The sequence below is a fragment of the Eubalaena glacialis genome, chromosome 9 (genome assembly GCF_028564815.1).
Source record: "Eubalaena glacialis isolate mEubGla1 chromosome 9, mEubGla1.1.hap2.+ XY, whole genome shotgun sequence".
In the NCBI taxonomy this organism is placed as follows: Eukaryota; Metazoa; Chordata; class Mammalia; order Artiodactyla; family Balaenidae; genus Eubalaena; species Eubalaena glacialis.
The window spans coordinates 45,971,521-45,994,648 of NC_083724.1; the positions used below are offsets into that span (position 1 = coordinate 45,971,521).

The 23,128-nt window shown below is 38.6% G+C and overlaps 1 protein-coding gene across 3 annotated transcripts in view; it reads left to right on the forward strand.

Moving 5' to 3' along the window:
- Nucleotides 1–3,900, forward strand: part of NMRK1 (nicotinamide riboside kinase 1) — a 34,628-nt gene extending 30,728 nt beyond the window's left edge. For 2 of the 3 annotated variants that reach the window (XM_061201179.1, XM_061201180.1), the window contains one exon: nt 1,689–2,285. In XM_061201179.1, coding sequence (XP_061057162.1) covers nt 1,689–1,708 — 20 coding nt within the window. In that variant the 3' untranslated portion in view covers nt 1,709–2,285. Of the gene's footprint in view, nt 1–1,688; nt 2,286–3,695 lie in introns of those variants that run through there. The other variant, XR_009702136.1, reaches the window with a different exon arrangement.
- Nucleotides 3,901–23,128: the final 19,228 nt, after the last annotated feature.

Sequence of the window (23,128 nt, forward strand, 5' to 3'; positions counted from 1 at the left end):
TGTTCGTTTTTTTCCAGTTGCATAAATAAGTTACTGCATTATTCATAACACATCACATTTCCCAGTTCTTCCAACCACAGTACCTGCCAAAGCCAGCCTGGAGGGATCCTCAGCGTAGCCTGATTTAACCCTCAGTATGGGTCTGAGCTAGCCAGGAGACCTTTCAAATGTTTCAGTTAACTACACCTCAAGCTTCTGATAGCATCTCATAAACTGTTTAACTAATTTTCTATTCTAAGCATATAGAATCATAATTGTGATTAAGTAATAATAATGAAAGGCAAACACAAAGATTGAATTTAATTATTAATGAAACAAATGACCCAGGAGAGTAAGTTTATAAAGTTATATGTTTAATTTAATCCTTATTTAAATCCAGACTTTGAGGCAAAATTTAATCATTACCTATTCTCCCTATGACAAGGCAGCTCTAGCTACCAGGAACATTCAAACTCCCTTTAAATAAAATGTTTATTTTCATCTCATTATAAAAACATAATAATTTTTAAAAAATTTTAATCTTTTAGGGAGAAAATAATCACCTATATTCCCACCAATCATCACTGTTAACATTTTGATAACTACCTATCCAATGTTTTTGCTATTCACATCAGTCTTTTATATGGTTACATGGTTTACATAGTTAATTGCCATGCTTACTTTTGTTTTTAAATTAGTATTTAATATTTAATAAGCTTTATAGAGTCCATTATGTAATGAAACTGAATAAAACTAAATAGTTCTCCCAGTTGAAGGATTCAAGGCTGAGTTCTGTTTTGCTCGTTAAAAGTAAATTATAAGACCTGACAGTGACATCTTACTACAGAAGAAAGATGTCAAATCAAAGGAACAAACATTGCAAAATAAAAATTTAATAAAATGAATTTGAGGGGATATTTTTCTATATTGAATTTAAAATAGTTTCCAGTTATAAAGTAATAGTAGTATAATTATATAGTATAATATCCAAATTAACAAAATTATTGAACCATTTCCCAATTGTTGGATATTTTGTGTTGTTAAAAAGTTTTTTATATTGGCAAATAACATGCGGTAAAAATATCTGCACAAATTGCTGGTTTTCTTCTTCTTGAATTATATTAAAATTTTTCAGAAGTAGCACTTGCTTGGTCAAAGAGTATAATCATTTTTATATTTTATATGCTTCAAAGATTAAATAGTATCCTAAAATAGGTGTGCTTTTCCAGCATGAGATGTGTAATAAGAATGCGGTAGGCTTATCACTGAGTTTCTAAGCCAAAGTCACTAAGTATTCAGCAAGGCTTCCTTACTTTAAAAAAATAAAAAAATATTAAAAAAATAAAGATTGAAGGTAAGAATACTTCTTTCCTCAAACCAAGGATAACATTCCAAAACAAGAATTCGACTGTACCAGCCACCTTTTGTGTTATTCTTCTAGTTCTCAAATTATTTCATTCCTTGAAGTCAAGGATTATTATACCAATTGCAAATGATATTGGATATCTGATAGCTGAAAATAGGCTTGAATTTAACGCAAGGATTAAATGAATGAGACTTGGACTCTATTTAGTTCTTTACAGAAAACCAGCATTTCTTGCCCCAGAATCCCTGTAATCTTAACACCCTTAGATGTTAGTGTGAAGATTTAATAAAATGACAATTGGAATTCTCCATTAATTTCTTTTCTATTTATAATTATTCCCCAGGTCTGCAAGTGACAGCGTAAAGTTGGAATGCACTGAATCCTTCCTGGAGTGAATTAGGAAATTCAAAGGAATCTATGCAAGAACCTTAACCAAGATACAATGTGTACTTCGGTACGATGACAGCCTGTTGTTTTGTTTGTTTGTTTCTCTGTTTGCTCTATCACACATGATTTCCTTAACACATGGAAAAGTAAGTAGTTATCCATGACAATGGACAGGAATTTACCTTAACTTTGTTCTCACTCCAGGAAGTACAAGATACAGCATAGCTCACAAAGAGTGAGTCAGTTTCTCTAGACCAGGGATTGTCAAACTCTTCTGAATGGGACCCAGAGTAAGGAATAAGTTATAGATCACAATCCAGTATATATGTAATCTATTGATGTGTGTGTTTGTGTGTATGTGTCTATATGTGTTGCATGTATCATATCAAGAATCATAAAATATTTACCTCACATACAATGTACTCTTGATATTTTTCTATTTTTAATTTTTTTAAAATATTGGTTACCATCCTATACCAATGCCCACCTCCTGCAAATAATGGGATTACCAGGAGTAGTCATATTGGTAATCATATTGAATAAATCAACAATTTGCAACAGTATCTTTTTTGTGTTTTGTCCTTGTTGCTGCTGTTACTGTTTTTTATATGTGTCTGAAACCACTGAATCATTTGTGTCACTTATGTTGAGACTTTGTTACAAATAAGGTTTTTTATGTGCATGTTTTATTTTGTTTTTGTCAAACCATTGGTCTAAAATAGCAGAAATAAGTTACAGTTACTTCAGTGATATGTAATACAGGGGAGCTTTCATTGAAAAGCACAACAGGAGATCTGTATAATCGTATAATTTTTTTGAGGCCTCATTCAATGCTGGAATTTAAATTAGTGATCAACTTGTTATTTATTAATAATAGATAGATTGCTCACACCCTCGCAGTCCTTACAAATATAAAATATATTCTTACATTAACTTTAAACATTCTCTACAGACTCATCTGATCAGTACTCAGAACTTAGAAATGTGTAACTAGCTTGCTCTCAGTGATGACTAGGGGGTTTTTTGGTCACACACACTGAAAAACAAAAAAATCTGGGCTCAAATTACAGTTCATCCTTTTAATAGCTATATGTCTTTGATCAAAGCATTTAAAGTCTATATTTCCTCTTTATAAGAAGGGGATATCAACAGTGCTTAGTGTGGGTTTAGTGGAGAGTAAGGATAAAGTTCACAATCCTTAATATGGCCCCCAAGACATTCCCTGATCTAGCTTATGAGTGCCTCTCTACCCTCATTTCCAGTCACTCGACCCACTGCTGTTCAGCCATTGGGCCCTCCTCTCCTCAAACTTACCAGGACCCTTCCTGCTTCACAGCGGGCTCATGTGCTGCTCCTGATACTTAGAGCAAACTTCTACAACCCTTCCCTCCAATTAGTCTGCTAACTCCTACTCCTCCTTCAGCTCACCCCTAAAATGCTGCTTCTCAGAGGATTCCCTCCTCCTTGCCCCGCCCTCATAGGTGCTCTCAAAGTTCTGCTTTTCCTTCAAAGCGTTAATCACAATTGTAGTTATACTGCTGCTTACAGAATCACTTATTTAGTGGCTGTCTCTCCAGCTAGACTGCAAGCTGCTTGAAGGCAGGACCTACCTCTGTGACTTAATTACAAACACACCCCTGCTAACTAGCACAGTGTCTGGCACATAATGAACACAATAAATGTTGGGTACTTGTTATAAATTACTACTATGTCAGGAATGAATTCACATGCAAGCAACGTGTTACTTGACTAATAGTAGCTTATTGGGGTTTATTCTTTTTACATAACCAAGAATTATGGGTTAGAGTTAGAGTTAGGATTAGGGTTAGAGTTGTCAGATTTAGGGGGAAAAAACCAAAAAGAAAATTAGAGGGCATACAGTTAAATTTGAATTTCATATAAATAACTTTTTAGTGTAAGTCCCAAATATTACATATTGAAGACCTGTTTTTCTGAAATTTAGCAACTTGAAAGTGTTATGGAAAAGCCAGGGTCTTTCATCCTTGGCTGCGGAGCTACCCCAGGAGGTCACAGGAAGGCAGCAGAAGCTCCCCACACAGTGTCAACTATAAAGGCAGGAAGCTGGGTAGAGGATGCACAGCCAGCCGCAGGCCTTCCAGAGTCACCCAGCAGTGACCCCAACAGCCAGAACTACCTCCATGGCCACTTCTCACCGCAAGAGAGGCTGGGAAGAGGCGTTCTGAGAGGTTTGAGCTCATTGTGTTTCATTGTCTGGGGATGTTGCCACGGGGAAGAAAAAGCTTTTACTAAGGAAGGAGGAGAAAATAGGTAAGCAACAGCAAGTATTACCACAACCTTTTTTCTGCTTATCCTCCCTGGCTCTGATTTTAGCAAGCTTAGATAGATGTAATTTGTGTTATCAAAACAAGAGGATTTTTTTTTTTTTAGTGTAAAAGTCTAGATATGACTTTTCAAACTTTATTATTTCCAAGAATTTCTGAAATACCATCCCTCACAGAGGGCAATTGTTGATTGAGAAGCATCATACTTGACGGTCATTTCCCCCCATTTCAGCATGTGAAAATAGCTCAGAGAAAGACTCTTTATCTTGAGAAAAAACAAAACTTTAACAAACATTAAAAATGTAAACGTTCAAATCATTTTGGGAAGAAGTAAACATTTTTGCTTACTACTATGAGTGAGAAATAAGGAATTTGAAATAAAGAATACTAGTGCTTCATTTCCAGTGTGTGCTTTCACATTTAGTTACTCTTATCAAAGCAGTTAATGGGATAGATATCTGTTTAGAAAGACACATGCTCTTTATTTATTGAAAAGGAGCAAATCTGCTGAAGACTTCACTTTCTATGTATAAATAACCTCAGTCCCTTTAGGATGAATTTGCTGTAGGAAGGTTTCATTGTGCTTAATGTTAAACCCAGAAGAGGGAATTTAGAAGAGGGCCTCATGCACAGACTGTTACACTAAAGGGTGAGATTCAAGCCCACCAAGTTACCTTTTAAAGATACGCTTGTGGTAGTGCATAGAATCATAAAATGTTGGAGCAGTATCAGCTTGTCTAATGCTCTATAGTTATGTGTAGAAATTAGAGCCAGAGTTGGTGACCTGCCCAACCCCATGCAGCTAGTTATTGGCAGGACCAGGGCCAGGACATAATCCCTACACCACACAAACATGCACACACATATTTTTCATTTTAAAGCAAAAAACGGCAGAAAACTATCTTGCTAGCATACATCTCACCATCTTTCCTTCGAAAGGAGCAAATTGGAAAGGCAAAGGCTGTGTCAGGGGAAAATGAAGCTTTCTGTTCTGGGCTATTGGAGCTTTGTCAAGGAGGCAAGCCAACTCATGAGGTTATCTGAAGGGCAAGGAACAGTGGTGAGCTAATGTGAGCTCCATGCCACTATCTGCTATGCTGACCTTAGGTTTGTGGCTCTAGCTATTCTTCCAGTAACTGCAGTCATGGTGGAGACCTAGGGAAAAGCAAGGGTATGGAAAATGTAGAATGGGCATTACTCTCCACTTCTGTGTACACACAGAAACAGATGAAAATTGCAATAGCAGCTTTGGGGCCCGCATCAAGGTAGCATGACCTGCAGATAAGAGAACATCAAAAACAGAATTTCTTACCAAAGTGAGCATAGCTGATGCATTCATGCCCACGAGTCCAGAAACACATCATCAATGTAAAAGTAGAGATTAAAATATTATTTTCCGTGCTAGCTTCCAGATCCCAGAGAAGTTAGGTTGTCTTCTTCAAGATTAAAAATTGAGACTAAGGACGTCCCTGGTGGCGCAGTGGTTAAGAATCTGCCTGCCAGTGCAGGGGACACGGGTTCAAGCCCTGGTCCAGGAAGATCGCACATGCCGCGGAGCAACTAAGCCCTTGTGCCACAACTACTGAGCCTGCACTCTAGAGCCCGCGAGCCACAACTACTGAGCCCACGTGCCACAACTACTGAAGCCCGCATGCCTAGAGCCCATGCTCTGCAGCAAAGAGAAGCCACCACAATGAGAAGCCTGTGCACCGCAACAACAAGTAGCCCCCCCTCGCTGCAACTAGAGAAAGCCCGCACAGCAACGAAGACCCAAAGCAGCCAAAAAAAATAAATAAATTTTTTTTAAAAATTGAGACTAAAACTCATACAAATAAATCCTTATTGACTCTTCTCTTCGTGCCCGCACAGCAAGTTCCTAGAACTTACTGTTATAACAGTGCTTCTCAAACCTTAGCATGCACCAGAATCCTTTGCAGGGTTTATTAAAACAGAGATTGCTGGTCCCCAACTCCAGAGTTTCTGGTTGAGTTAGTTTGGGGTAGGGTGCTAGAATCTGAATTTCTAACAAGTTCCCAGGTGATGTCGATATTGCCTACTCAGGGCCCAGGCGGAATTACTGCTCTATAGTGGACAAATAAGCACCTTGCGGGCCCAGGAGGGCCCAAACTGGCTGTTATTCAGACACTACCCGCCTGAAATTATCAGTATTGTCAGCTCCTAAAAATATTACAGAATAACTCTTGCATCAGTTATTGATTTTATTCACTCTTAGCTCCAAATTCTCCCTTTTTGCTTTCTCTGTGAAAATGAATCTGGGCCTTCTAAATAGTTTTCCTTTGCCGAGTGGAACAATGTTACGCATTGTCAATAGAGGGCACTGGAGAGCCATTGCAGGAAAAGGATTTTGCTTGTATGTTCCTGTGGGTTGGCAATGTAGCAGAGTGTCTCTGGTGAGACATCTCCTGGGGAACAGCTTTTCCATGGCACCCTAGAGGGTGGATTTCCCCAAAATTCCAGGGGATAGATTTCCAGCAAGTTTTGCCAGCATTTCACCACAGCTGCTTCCTTGACACTCAGTGAGCCGTGGCAGTGCCTTCTCCAACAAGATCTGGCTGTCATTAATAAGGGGGGAAGGGGTGGGGGGTGAATAAAACCTCTTCCTTTGGACTCAGACTGATAGATACAACCACTGGATATACTATTCAACTGATTTATACAAGATGAATTTGGGCAATTGCGTGGCTGCTTTTTTTTCTTTTTTTACCTTTGTAATGTACGGCATAAGGAATACAGTCAATAATATTGTAATAAATTTGTATGGTGACAGACGGTAACTAGGTTTATTGTGGTTACCATTTTGTAATGTATATAAATATTGAATCACTATGTTGTACACCTAAAACTAATATACTATTGTACGTCAATTATGCTTCAATTTTTAAAATGTCAAAAAAAACCCAAAAAACACACACACACATTTTGGCCAATAAAAAGGGCCATGATCTGCAATTCTATGATCTTTACCTTACTATCCTTTCTATAGCAGACTTTAAATGGATTTCCTAAGGATATCTTGGATATTCTCAATTTGACAATAAAAGTTTTTCATGCAGGAGGAGGGGCTTAGTTTTTTGAATGAGGCTTTCAGGAAATTTTTTAAACACGACTTGTCTTTTTTAATAGATCTATCATCTGTAAGTATGAAGGTTATATTGGAGGACTTTCTTAAAACTTCAAAGTGACCACGATGAAAAAATCCAACAGGGAAGAAATTTCCAACAGTGACGATGCTTCTGTAAAAGTATGGTATTTATTTTACTGTATGGGCATTTGGACTTCTATCTAGTGGCCTATAAATTTATAGAAATAACTAACCTTTATTGAACACCTACCGTGTTTCAGGTATGGTGTCAAGTATTGTCAAGAAAACTTTCCAAAACTGGGAAATAGGCAAAAGGGCTACTGCATGTCCTTTCAGAGTTATCTAAGCATTTTCTAGCCAACCCACCTTAGCCAGTTCTCTGGGAGTGTGTATCTTTGTTTGACTCGCTATTTTCTCTTAATTAGCATATTTTAAATTTCATAAGAGTAGATGTTAACTTGTAGAAATTGATAGACAGGGTTTCTCAAGCTCAGCACTATTGGGATTGGGGGCTGGAAAATTCTTTTTTGCGGGGGAGGGCTGTCCTGTACGTTGAAGGATGTGTAGGACCATGCCTGTTCTCTACCCGCTAGACGCCAGTAGCACTCACACACACCCTCACCCCCCAGCTATAACAACCAAAAATGTCTTCAGCCATTGCCAAATGTCCCCTGGAAAGAGAAATTACCCCCACTTGAGAACAGCTGATGATTGTGATGAAAATGAAATTTGTTCACTAGAGATGCAAATTATTTATCTGGTAAAGAAGACAACCCCAAAAGTTACAGTTTTATTGCCCTGTACATTAACCAGTTTTGTATCTAAATTAGTCAGCTTTTTCAAGCCTTTTTCTTTAGCCACTGTAAATACTTTGCTCTCTCCAATTTTCTTTAAACCATCTTGTCAGTTCTCTCATTAACATGTGAAATGAATCTTTGACGCATGCTCACTTTATATTTGTATGAGAGTCATGTTTTTAACTTTTTGGGAAGTATGTTTTGACAGTACCTTACATACATTACTTTATTTAATTCTCATAACAACTGTATAAATCTGAGGCTTTGAAAGATAAAGTAACTACCCAGAGTCACACTGCTAACATTTGTTGGAACTAGGTTTGGAACCCAAGACTTTATGACCCCAAATAGTGAATCACCGTGCTACTCTGTATTATGAGGCTAGTCCTGAAACTCTGGGACTCGGCTTGCTGTTGTCATTATGCTTAGCTTGCAACTATACCTCTGCAGCTCTTGGCCACCCCATTTATACACTATGAAAGGCCTTCATAGTTAAAAATCCAAGAACCAATCAGAGTAGCCTTCTAACTTTGGACCATTCTGTGCTCACTTTATTATAATATCACAGATGTCAACAAAATAGGAGGCTGACAGAGGAGACCTGGAATCTGTAGCAACTCAACTCAAGACTCCATATTCAACACACTTCTTGAACTTATCTTTGTGAGTGAGTTGCTATGCACCTTCTCCCTCTCTCTCCCTCCCTCCCTCTCTCTCTCTCTCTCTCTCTCTCTCTTTCTCCCCCAACCCTGTAAAAGACGCAGCAGGAGACTCTGTTGGAACTTGCTTCCCCTGGTAATCACTTTTTGTCCCTTTCCCTGTTTTAAAAATGGGGGATGCGGTAGAATAAGGCAGAAAGGCGTCAGGGATTCATGACATCTACACTTAAAGCTACTTTGTTTAGGTCTATGCTGATCTTCATGTCTTCTCTGTCTAGTCCAATAATACAGATTACAGTAGGCAGCATATAAATGTTTATTTGACCCACTGGTTAAACAATCAGTTGCCTGAGTCTTCAAATTTTTAGGAGGTAACCTAGCTTTATGAAAAATACATGCAATAATAAAAATAGGTATCACCTGTATAGTGCTTACCATATACCTGGCATCATTCTAAACTCCCTACATATATTATCTCATTTAATACTCATTAAATCCTACTAGAAGATAGTATTATTTTTCAGATGAAGAAACTGAGGCACAAAGAGGTAAAATAACTTGCTCAAGGCCGTACAAGTAGTGGCAGAGCCAAATCCAAATTTGATTTCCAATTTCATGCTCTTAACTACTATACTCTACCATAATAACAGGAATGCTTGAGTACCTGACTGGTAGGACTGGAATGAGGGGGTTAAGGGATAAGCCTTCATTGAAGATATGACTGGCTGAGTATCCTGTAAGCCAGGATATATAGGGTATGTAAGAGGAGAGAACCTCCAGACCTCTGTTTTGATGTGGTCCTTACTGAAGCAAAGGTTGTACAGAGCTCAGAAAAGGTGCTATGGTCACCCTGACAATATTGGATGGAGGACATATTGCCTAGCTAGCCTACAGCTGCTAAAAATAGCAGATTTATTTGGTGGGAGACTTGACATCTGTTTTGGATTATCTCAGGTAATACTATTGCACATTGCTTTTAGTAAGCCACAAACAACATGGAGGTGTAATTGCATATTTATAAGTTAGAAGAACAGTTAGAAGTTTGAGGCCATTAGTAATAGAGATGATGTTTACCTCTTGAAAATCATTTATTTCACTCAAACACATGTAGGAACACAAAGTACATCTTATCTTTCATGCCACCTATCCTTCCACACCCATGAAAGTTAGGCCAACCTTAAGAAATATTACCCAACTTGACAACAAAGGAAAATGAGATGCCAAGATGTTATTTGTGGCCACTCAAGTTGTCTGCTTTGGAGACAGATTTTTAATAAAAATCAAACGAAGGTAGACATTCCTAGAGAATTGGATTTTTTCAGTATAAACTGCAAACTAGGTATCTTTTCTTGTTCAATACATTTTTTCTCTGCCTTTCTTTTTTCATTCCAATAGGCTTGTAATGAAGTGGTCACCAAAATAACAAGGCAGAACAAAACCAAAAAAACACCCTTCTTAGGGTACTATAAGTCTGGGCCTGCAATTTTTTTTTTTTTTGAATTTTTGAATTTTATTTTATTTATTTTTTATACAGCAGTTTCTTATTAGTTATCCATTTTATACATATTAGTGTATATATGTCAATCCCAATCTCCCAATTCATCCCACCGCCACCACCCCCCCGCGCCCCGGCCTGCAATTATTGAGTCCTCTGTCTTTTGGGGAATCCCATGCTACCATAAGATGAAGGTTAAGTCAAGGATGTAGCATGTGGAGAAAGTAGCAGCAGTGGTTGTTATGTTGGAAAGGGAAGCAGCCAAGTGGAAAGCATGTAGGACTGTGAGAAGGAAAATCTGGGTTCTCCTTCTGGCTCCAATGCTCGGCTGTGGGCATGTCATTTAACTTCTCTGAGCCCAAGGAAGCTAAGCCTCCCTCAAAATTGAAATTACTAATATTGACCTCATGGTATTTGGTTTAAAAGTTTATGAATATGAAGTATCTAGTCAAATGCCTGGCATTTGGTGGGTGTTCACTATTATTAGCTCTGTCTTTCAGCCTACAAACCTAACATTGTTCTTAAGATCAAATAAGATGTTATGAAATCATCCGAGAAACTCTAAAGGGATCTGCAAATGTTAAAGGCTTATTAAGACAGATCTAAGTCTATTACCATAGTTAGAGGTGAGTCATAACCCTTGAGGTTTTTAAAATTATTATACTTTCCCCTTCAAGCCTTCCCTTGATACTCATTTTAATCATTTTCACCCTATAAACAATGAATGGGTGTGTTGGAACATATGGTATGTTTGCTCTAGGATGGTCCTCAGCCTTTGCGACAATAGACATCCCACCTGTGATGATCCCCCTCCTCCTACTCAAAGACACCTTCATCCAAGCCATAAAATCGTATCAAGCTGCTTCAGCCTTGTTCTCTTGGATTGCTTGATCTGGGGAAAACCAGCCAATAAATTGTGAGAAGACTCAAGCAGCCCTGTGCAAAAAACCTGTGTGGCAAAACAGTTTGCCAGCCATGTAACGGAGCCACCTTGGAAGTGGGTCCTCCAACCCCAGTCAAGCCTTTGGATGACTGAAGCCCAGTTGACACCTTGATTTCAACTTCGTGAAAGACCCTGAGGCAGAACCCCAGCTAGGCCACCCCCCAAATCCTGATCAACAAAAACTGTACAAGGTGTGTTTTAAGCTGCTAAGGTTTGAGTTGGTTAATTTGTTATGCAGCATTAGATAATAATTCACAACTCACTCCAAATTGTGGCTGAGGCTGATTTGAGTTGCTTTTTTGCTGCTTTCAGTCAAAGAAATTCTGAATAATATGCCTTCCATACCAGAATCACTTGGGATGGGTCTTGGGCATCTGTAGTTTTTTAAAGCTCTGCAGATAAACCTTATGTGCAGCCCAGTTAAAAACCTTATGTGCAGCCCAGTTAAAAACCTCTGTTTTATTGGGAAGTATGAATGTTTAACATGTAATTATAATCCATTGGCTTCAAATCAGCTAAACTCCCTTCTTCCCGCCATGATGCACTGTGAGGTCAGCTTTTAGGTCAGTGGAAGCTCAGGTAGGTTTCTCCAACATTAGGAAAATCCGAGGTTTCTTCCTCTCCTCTATCTCTAACATAGAAATGAGCAAGAAAGGTTAAACTTCACTGCTTTCATCTTGAATTTCCATCTTGGCTTCACTGTTCCAGGTTAAGACCAGAGCCAGTTTATTTGAAATACTTCTGGCCATGGGACAATTTGCAGTGGCTTCCATCCCATTCTGTTGTCTCCCTTGCCACTGACTCAGACATACTAACTCTTTCATGCACTATTCCACAAATATTTGTCAAGTATGTATGAAAATTCCCTTTTACCCAGTGAAAACGAGGGCTGTGATGAGATGCTGACTTCTCTCTCACTCATAGATACAGAGCAAAGACGCTGAATTTCCAAACCTGAACCTTGAAAACAGGAGTAAATAAATGGTCGAAGATCTCTTTCTTCCCCTCTTTCTGTATCTTTTTGTCACAAACATGCAAACAACCTCTTATTGCAGCCACACACCAGCATATTATTTTTTTTTAAAATCTTATTAGGGAATCTGAATTACAAAGATCTTGGCCACCAATTGACAATGGAGTCAACCATCTACCTGATATCCTAATATCCTAGTAATTATCCTCAGTTCCTCTCTCACCTCATTTCACTCATGGAAACAACTCCCCAGATCCTATTCGTTTTACTTTGGGAATCTCATATTCAGACTTTCACACCCATCCCTACAGCCACAGCCTTTGTTCAGACTACCTTCATACCCTGCCTAGTCTATTACAACCGCCCCTTAATTGGTATCTTGACAACAACCTTCCTTCATTCCTGTTTACTCTGCACCTCACTGTCAGAGTTATCTTTCGAAATTGTAGATTTTATCAGGCCACTCCCTTGATTAAAAACATGCCATTTACATCATGTACTCCCCAACATGGTGCACTGGGAAGGGCTCATCACATCTGCGGTATTCTTGCCAAAAATGCAGAGCCTCAATCTAAACATGAGATAAACCCAATTGAGGGCCATTGTACAAAACAAATGATCAGTACTTCTCCAAAGTGTCAAGATCATGAAAGGAAAAGAAAGACTGAGGAGCTGTGACAAACTGGAGAAGACAAAGGAGGCATGATGAGTAAATGCAATGCTACATCCTGGATTGGATTCTGGACCAGTGGAAGGACATAAGTGGAAAAACTGATTAAATTCATATAAATTCTGTAGTTAATGCTACCATACCAACTTCTTAGTTTTGATCATTGTACTATGATTAAGCAAGATGTTAACATGAGAGGAAGCTGGGTGGAGAGAATACGAAAACTCTCTGTACCACTCTTGTAACTTTTACAAAGTGAAAAATTATTTCAAAAGGTAGATAAAAAAGAAACCAGAGGGACTTCCCTGGTGGCGCAGTGGTTAAGACTGCGTGCTCCCAATGCAGGGGGCCGGGGTTCGATCCCTGGTCAGGGAACTAGATCCCACATGCATGCTGCAACTAAGAGTTCGCATGCCACAACTAAGGAGCCGGTGAGCCACAACTAAGGAGCCTGCCTGCCGCAACTAAGGAGCCCATGTGCCACAACTAAGACCCGGTGCAACCAAATAAATAAATATTAAAAAAAAGAAAAAGAGACCAGAAGAAAAATCATATGCTATTACAACAAATTCCAATTAACTATAGAAGCTTAGCAGAGAGGGAGAGAGGGATAGCTGGAAGGAGGAAAGGGAGAAAGAGAGGCAGAAAGACAGAAAATGAATGTACGTTTGGCAGGTACCATGGGATAAGACATGAATTTATAAGATCTCCCACTAGTGCCTCACATACGCATATAGTATGAGCATCCCACAATGCTAAATGTGGTTCACTCTTTAGAAAATACACCCCCTAAATGCAAGCCAGTTACTTCATCTGGTGCTCAGCTGAAGAAACAGTGATCTGTTCCAACAGTAGAGGAAAAACTGTGCTGATTTATTGAATGTGGCAGAGAAAGCCTCCCAATTTCCCACTGCCCCTCCTTTAGCAATAAAAATCCTGGTTTTTCAGGCCAGAGCATTGTCACCCAGCTATAAGAAATTTAAGAGATTATTTATTTGGAAAAGAGTATAATGTGGTAGTGAAAACCAGGGCTTGGTGTCCATCACATAGAGCCGAATCAAATCTAGCTCTGTGACCTCAAGCAAGTTATTATCTATGTTGAGGCTTAGTCACCTTGTCCATAAAATAGAGATAATGATAATGATCAATTTACTTTATAAATTTGCTGTGAAGATTAAATTTTTAACCCATGCAAATGCTTTACACTTAACATAGTAATCTGGCACAGAATGTGTGTTCATTAAATATTCGTTATTATTTAAATTTATTTTTATTTATTATTTAAATATTAGTTACTTAGAGAAAATGTCTAAAATTTGTAGCAGTGGAAGGTTAGTGACAAGACATTCAAGTATGACTCCAAATGCATGCTCCATCAATCCAGTAATCAATAGTTTTTAAATTAGGAGCTGTTACTCAGCTTTCTTTTTCCATTCTAGACTTTACTCCTTCAGTAATTCTCACAGTCTCTGTATTCTATCCACCAAATCATTGAATCTCTCTAGCTTCCTAAAACGAGGAATCCATCCTCTGATCTAGTGACCAGAGAAGGGAAGCTAGAAGGGAAGATGAATCTCTTTGCCTGAATGCTAATGTGAGTCCCATCCCCCATCAAGAGATAGCTTTACCTCATGTACTTTTCATCTTTCCTCTTCCCTCTTTTCTCTTCCCTCTGCCTATGTATAATTAGTACCCCCAATTGAATAGTCCTAATTACTAAGATTATATAAATAAGCGTTTATTTTTTAAACAGCTGACAGTTATAAATAAGAATTTCAGAATTCTTATTTATATGTATATGTGTACCACATCTTCTTTATCCAATCATCCGTTGAAGGACACTTAGGTTGTTTGCATGTCTTGGCAATTGTGAATAATGATGCTATGAACATGGGAATGCAGATATCTCTTCGATACCCTGTTTTCATTTCCTTTGGTGGGGGGGGAAGTATTTCAGCTGTATTAGGGCACTGTTAAAAGTTGCTTAAAAAAAAAAAAAAGAACATCTAGTCTAGAAATCTGTGTTTTCAACCTGAGGGTGAAAATAAGTACATAATTACTAACAAGTAGTGCTGGATTATATAAACTAAATGTGAATTAGGGTATCAATAAGTAAATTTCTTTTATTTTTAATTTAATTTTTAAAAATTTTTATTGGAGTATAGTTGCTTTACAATGTTGTGTTAGTTTCTACTGTACAGCAAAGTGAATCAGCTATATGTATACATATATCCCGTTTTTTGGATTTCATTCCCATTTAGGTCACCAGTAAATTTCTAATGAGAAAATTTTGTGATTGTAAAAACAACATCACTTGACAAATCATGACCGTTGGACTTCTTATGCTTATTTTACCATTTAATATTTTTATATGGAATCACATATGATGGTGGAGTTAGGTACCATAATCTTTCAGTACTTAGACCCTTTAGCAGTCTATATCCAGGCTACTGAAAGAAATCGTAGGCTAAGAGAGCAGGCGGGGGCATTGGGAGAAAGGGAAACCCACTCTCCTTATAAATTTCTATTAGCAATAGTTTTGTAACTCTAGCTACAACCTTTGTCATCCCTTCTGATTCTTCTCTTCATCCCTGTATTCAATTTAGTCTTTTCTTCGTTGGAAAGTAATATCTAGATTTACCTTAATCTCTTCCCTTCACTATTACTGTCTAGCATAAATCTTTATCATGTCATTTCAGGATTATTTGAACAATCTCCTCATCTGGTCTTCCTGACAACAGTTTAGCTACTGGCTCTTGTCTGATTAATTGTTCTGTAATACTGTTTTTACCATATCACTCTATTGCTTCAGAATCTAAAATGAATCTCCACTGCTTAGTGAGTCATTCAATCTCTTCAGTCTGACTTTTAAAGGTTCTAATAATTTTATACCACCTGAATTATCAAAATTTTCCTCTGTTTCTTAATATGGATTATAGTCAGACTGGTCTTTGCTTTCCTTTCCACCTTGCTTATGCTGTTATTCCCCCACCACGCCAAAGATTGTTATACTTTCCTGTCCAGAATTGATCTTACCTTTTGGTAACATCGTTCAGAATTTCCTTTGGGAATCATCAGACTCTTACCTTTGGTCCATAGTTTGCATGTGGCTGACTCCACAGCCAGCTCTAGGGTGGACATGTGACCCAAGCCCGGCTAATCAGAGGACCATGACCCCTTGGTCACAGCAATCAGTTCAATAAAGAACATATGACCCGGGGCTTCCCTGGTGGCGCAGTGGTTAAGAATCCGCCTGCTAATGCAGGGGACATGGGTTCGAGCCCTGGTCCGGGAAGATCCCACATGCTGCGGAGCAACTAAGCCTGTGCACCACAACTACTGAGCCTGCGCTCTAGAGCCCGTGAGCCACAACTACTGAAGCCCACACGCCTAGAGCCCGTGCTCCGCAACAAGAGAAGCCACTGCAATGAGAAGCCCACGTACCACAACAAAGACCCAACTCAGCCAAAAAATAAATACATAAGTAACTTTACTGAAAAAAAAACATATGACCCAAGCTGGCCCAATGTGAGCCTTGCCTGAACCTTCAGTAGGAACTTTTAGAAAAAGTAGTGCTTGACAAAGCCAAGAAACAGCAACTGACAGATTCCTGATGATATAATTGAGCTTCTCGATCTACATATGACTGATCTCTTTGGTAATAAGAAACAATTAATACTTTTTTTTTCTGTTTTGACTTGAACCAATTTGAATTGGTTTGCAAAGAATACTCCCACCTCTTTGCCTCTTCAAGTTAAGTTTACCCTTTAAGATCTAGCTCTCATGCTACTTTCAAACTGTTCTTCCCTTTCCTTAACTCCCATTATACCTTACTTAATCTACTGCTTTAACACTAAATCATCTCAATTGTTTAATATTTCCTAGTTTTACTTCCCCACTGTACCATAACCTTCTTGAACGCTTGGACCATGAATTACATTTCTCTTGTGTTCACAACACTTAAGAATTTTTTACACTTAAGATGCAGATTGACTGATAAATTATTGGATATGTTATTCTTCTTTAGAAATCAGTGGTTAGAATCTCAAGAACAAATGAAAACTGGGCAAATTGTTGCTAATCAGGGCCTAGCTCTTTGGGTAATTCTGTTCCCACCTTACTGATTTAAAAACAAATATGGCAAGAAAGAAGGGGAAATGATATCAATGAGTGTGTTATAAAGACACATTTTGTACCACCTCCTGAAGATTTTTTGGGGGCCTTTGGAGGATCCTGATAACAGCTCCTCATTTTAAAATGTAGGTTTTATTATTATTCAGGTATGGTGAGACCAGGAGATCAGGAGACAGATGCCATTGACAAGATAGTTTTTACTTCAAGAAGAGGGGCATGCTTCACCACATAGGGCCATACAGGGAAGCACCAGGATCAATCAGGAGATGGGGGTGGTCAAGGGGAAAGCGTGGGCAAAAGCATTTATTGTGGTTTCCACAGTAAAGGCAAGGCAGAGTAAGCATGCTTAGGACTGGCTAGTCGGAATAATTTCAGCAGGCTCTGGGGTGTAGGGACTGTCTCCAGTTATCTAGTACCTGGCGCTGGGTTGATTAGGGCAGGGGAATATTGACTTGGTGTGTGAGAGTTTGATAAAGAAGGTGGTTGAAGGATGGATGTGGGTTCTGGATTGGTCAGTTTGTATATGAAAGGTCCAGGGGATTTGTTAGCTATTGGACAATTAGCTAGCCCTGAGAGGAGCAGTCTCTCCCCAGTCAGTGAGGCCCCAGGTGGCAGAGCATCAAGAATACGGAAAATAAGGGGCAGGACAAGGACCCACTGCACCCTAGACGGCCAGGGACCATGGGCAGTGCCTGGGATCCCCACCTTAAAGGGAATTGTTCCTGAGTGGTGCCTTGGGCTTTGCCAGCCTGGATTTATGGGGTGAGCTTCCCTCCTGGAGCCCTGTGAGGATTTAGCCCTCCTTTTTGATTGTGGTTACTTAAAAAACAAAAAAAATTTCATTGCAACCACCTATAAATCGTATTTTACAAATTGCAGAAATGAAGATACAGAGGACTGCCACTCACTGAGCTAGGCATAGACACCAAATGTCTTGGTTCCCATTCTTTTGTTTTAGAGGTGTGTGCCTACATGTTTAGGGGCGAAATAATGTGGTATCTAGAATTTGCTTCAGAATAACGGAGAGTGGGAGGTACAAAGGAAACAAGATTGGCCGTGAGTGATGACTGTTGAAGCTGTGTGGTAGTTCTCATTGCTATTCTCAGTACTTTGTACATGTTAGAAATTTTCCATAATAAAACTTAAAAAAAAAAAAGAATACAGAAAATAAGAAAATATAGTTACTACACTCCCCTCTTTCCCACCTGGGTTCAGAACAATTGAGCAATAAGACAAAGCAGAGGCAGATGGTAGTCCAAATATCCCCTCTTTTACTGATAAAGCCTACCTTGGAGAATATATCTTTACACGAGAGTCAAATGGGCCTCCTAACTCCATTCAGAATTAGACTTACTCATATAGTCATAGCAGTATTGGACCAGGACAACTTTTCCAGCTGGGAAGGATTTTATGGCATGAGTAACAGAGAAGAAATTGTGCTTACTATAAGCAAGTTTACTCCCAAGAGGGGCGAAATAAATAAGGCCCGGAGCTGAGTTGAGCACGCCCAGTTTATTCCTCCCAAATGTTCCAATCAGATGAGACACCCCACCTTCCCCAGGCAGAGGAGTAGAGAAAGTCAAGGGGTATTGCTTGACTGAACTCCCTTTTCGTAGATGGACAGGTCAAGAGTGGGAAAGAAACATTACCTCCCACCAAAAAACATTGATTTTTCTGGAGATTTTAGTAAGATAATGGAATTCTGCCACTTCCCTAGCCATGATTCCAGCTTGTAAGTTTTCATTTCTTCATCTTCATCTATTGGATGGCTCTAATTCTGCAAAAGAAACTCTTCTATCTTCAGAACTTCAGTTTTCTGCTGTATGACATCATACTCTTATTCTGCCTTTGGCTGAAGGTAAAAAGGCTTTTTTTTTTCTCTCTCTCTCTGAAAAGACATTAAATCTGAACATGGACATCACATCCACCACGGATACTTCCTTCTTCTGCAGGCTGATGCCTCCTCCCACCAAGATTTTTTATGTCCATCCAAAATATTACAAGCTTGTTTACAACATATTTTTTATTAAGGCACACTTTTAGTAAAATGCTGATATAAAACTTTTGGTATAAAATTTTGTAGAAAAATTAGAAAATTCAGTCATGCAAAGTGAAGAAGATAAATGAGCTCATATTCTGCTGGGGAACCAGATATTTTAGCAACTAATTACAAAGGAGTGTGAGGCACTCAGTAACAGAGGAAGGAGAGCTCTGAGATCATAGGGGAAGGAGTGATTCTTTGTGGGTGATAAGGTGAGGGGATGGGTGGGGACTTATAGGACATAACTGGAAAGATTGCCTGTGGCCCACTGGGAAGGATGTTATATGTTATATGTTATGTTAAAGAACTTAGACTTTATTCAATAAGCAGTGGAACATCACTGCGGGATTTGAATCAGAAGAGCAACATAATCAATTCACTTTTTAAAAATATTTATTTATTTACTTATTTTTGGCTGCGTCAGGTCTTAGTTGCGGCATGCGGGATCTTTTCTTGCAGCACGCAGGCTCCAGAGTGTGTGGGCTGTGTAGTTGTGGCACGTAGGCTCTCTAGTTGTGGCTTGTGTGCTCGGTAGTTGTGGTGCACAGGTTTAGTTGCCCTGCGGCATGTGGGATCTTAGTTCTCCAACCAGGGATTGAACCTGCGTGCCCTGCATTGGAAGGCAGACTCTAAACCACTGGACCACCAGGGAAGTCCCTACTCAATTCACTTTTGAAAAAGAAAACTATTTATTGAGAAAAAAATCATTTGAAGTCTCTCATATACCTGGGGCACTAGCATATGTGAGGGAAATCTGGAGGCTAGCAGATAAGTTAGGAAGTGTTGCAATAGACCAGATTCTTGACCTCGGCCAAGCCCTGCCCCAAATAATTTTTATGTAAGCCTATTTATTAGCAAGTAAAGTACATACCAGGATTCATTTGGCATACAGCATAGAGTACAATAAAAGAAACTAAAGCCAAACCTTAATTATATATACATATTAAGTTAGTTATGCTTATAGTATGGGTATATATTAAATCAGAGAGGATTTGTTCTTTGAGAGGATTTCTGTCACTCCTACTTTATTTCTTTTTTCTGTTTAAACATGAAGATAAAGGTCCTGTTATTTGCCTTCTTAGCAGCAAACTCCCCCCATCCCCACCTAGCTTAGAGTGTTTAGTTTTCTTCTTGATAAGAGAGACCTGATAGGTTTAGGCCAAAATAAAAATTCTGATTGTATTTCAGGATTATGAAGATGATATTATTTAGTCTAAGCCTGTCCAGGTAATTCTATATCTTTTGTCTACTGTTAGTTTAGAAATGGGAATGTGAAGCACTATGGGAAGTCTGCTGGGTGGCTTCCAGGAAAAGTGTTCCTGTTGAAGAAAAGAGACACATATAGGAGGAAACAGGCTTTCTTTGCTGAATTTGTTGTATCTGGGTGTGATGCCTTGAACTGTGGCAACCATCTTACGATTGTGAGGGAGTAAGCTAGCATGCTGAAAATAGCCGAGCCCAAGGATGGAAAGGACTGGGTTGATAATCTGGAGCTGATGTAGCTTGGAACTTCATGTTTTTTTAGATAGTAAATGTCCTTATTTAAGCTAGTTTTAGTTGGGTGTTCTGTTCATATCACTGAGAGCAGTCTACCTAATATAGGCTCTCAGAGAGAAAGAGACTATGAGACATTTATCTATCATCAGTAAAAGGACTCATATGTGTATGTTCTGTGTTGTTTCTAAAGCAGTGCTTTTCAAATTTTAACGTACCTATAAAACACCTGGGGGTATTGTTTAAATGCAAATTCAGTAGGTGAGGCCTGAAATACTACATTTCTAAGAAGCTCCCAGGATTTGTCCGTGGTGCTGGAATAGGGTCCACACCTTTGAGCAGCAAATGTAGACCACAGCTATAGCTCATTAAAGGTTAGATAGATGGGAAACCTCCAAGTGACTGATAGGATTTTTAAAGGGAGAGCCAGGAGTCAGGATGAGGTACAGTAGTGACTGCTAATTCAAACAGATTAGCCCAACATTATTCCTTATTAATACTGATAATTTCAGAAAAGATAAGGGGCAGATAGGTGCCAGGGGCAGACAGAAACCAGGACAAGATCTTAGAGGCTGCCTCTGCAGAGAAGAAGGAAGTAGAAAGTGTCTTTCTTACTTGTAGGAGGTGCTCAGACAAAGCACAAATTCTTGGTACTAGCAGGTCTTTTAGATGACTTTTATAGGCCTTTTGCCTGAAAATACTGCGGTACTCCCATCTTTACCACCATAGGTAATTTAAACCACCACCAACAAAATAATCTGTAAAATAAGTGTAAGGAAGTACAAATTTTGATTTTCCTCCACAATGACTACTCTGACACTTTTTTGGGGGGGGGAAATAATAGATATGTTACTCTTCTTAAATTTTTGGTGGGGGTACATTTGCTTGACTGGTACCCTAAACATGCATGGGTATGCCAATAGGGTCGGTTGGCCCTGGATTTCTGGACAGGGAAGCATGGAATAATGTCAGTTTAAATTATTCTTTTAACTTGAAATGTTTCCCAACAACAACAACAAAATGATTTAGAGCTTAGAGGATGGGAAAACTTATTTGTAGGGCTAATTTAGTGCTTCTGGAAAGAAGTAGTGACTCCTAGCAGTATGGTAAATAATCTATGACTTATTTTCCCAAGTTTGAGAATAACTATTGAGAGCATTAAAATAATGTGTACACAAAGATTGCAACTGGAAGTGGCTCCTGTGATTAAGAATATAAAGATTCTCTAAAGGTAAAAAGAGACCATTTATAGGAGTCATATCTTTAGTTCCACAGTGGAGAGTATCGTCATTATTTAAAGACAAATTATGGTATTCTTAGCCTAAATCCAGGTATTAGAACAAAGAATACAAAAGCAAAACTAGCTAGTTCTCAGTCAAAGACAGTACTCATAAAGAGCAGACTGAATAGAGGGATTCCAAGAAGAAAAACTGTAAACCCCAGAATGATGATGATTATAAGGGGACCCTGATATTAAGCTGAGGAAGTCCCTAGCTGCTGTCCCCTTTTTCCATGAGGTCCTTAGATCAATAGCAATTTGAATCTTTGTTGATATAAAAACAAGATATTTAAACATAAAGAGTAATAAATAGTTTATCTCCATAAACATATTTCTTGAGCGATCTAGTCTATTGCTTTTCATAAGTAAAGTATACATATCTTTTCTCGCCCACCTAGAATGTCAAATTGCTGTAAATAACAATTATTTGCAAGGTTTACAAAAGTAAAAGGACTTCATGAAACTGATGTAAGAATAAACAAGATCAACTTCAGTAGAGGCAGTAGATCCAGTGGTTCATAGTATTTTGGGCTTTGTCTAGGAGCTGTATGCTTTGATAGCATTACTTAAAGTCTTTAAATTACAGTGGTTTCATCTGTTAAAAAAAACCCAGGAATGATGATACTATTTTAAGTACTAAGTTAAAGGCAATGATGTATGTAGTGTTTAGCACAGTGCCTGGCACTTGTAAATTCTTGTACTCAATCCATAAACTGGTTTTACAAAATCTTCACATGCCAGACACTGTGCTGGATGTTGGGGATATGGTCTTGAACAAAACAGATCAATATATGCATCTCGCCCTCAAAGAACTTAAGAGTCTAGTAGGGAAAGCAACTGGTTAAAAGGTAAACCAACATAATATTTAAGTGCCAACTTTCAGTGAGATATCCACTTGGGGAACATGAGGCGAATAGAAATATACTTATGATTAACAGGTGAATAGGCCTGCTGATTTCTAAGCCTTTATTTATAAACATTTATTTATTATGAAACAACCTTGAGAATAATGAAGGCGTAACTTTGTTGGTAGGACTGGGAAAACTAAGGGACGCTTAGTATGTTTTGGTTATTAATTCTTGGAGGTTAATTGACCTTGGGATGAAAACATTCCCAAACTTTCAGCCCAAAGGGCTCTATTGTTTGGGAAGATTTCTATAAGAGAAACTCATTGCAAAGAAGTTAGGAAGAGGAAGTCTTAAGAAAAGTGTTTTAAAACAAGGTCAAAAATGTATTCTGAAGAGAAAATATTTATTAAGCTGATATACTAGGCATTTCTTGCTCTTTATCTCATTTATTTCTCCCAATGGCCCTGTAGGAAGGGTAATATTACATCCATTTTAGAAACAATACAGTCGAGACCTCAAGTAACTTTTTTAAACAGGTCACACTTACTAACTGGCAAAGTGAAAATGAGAAGTCCATGTTTCCACTAGCTTCTAGCTGCCTTTAGCTCAGTGCAAGAGACATAGGAGGCAACCAACACATTTGCTGGAAAGAATGAA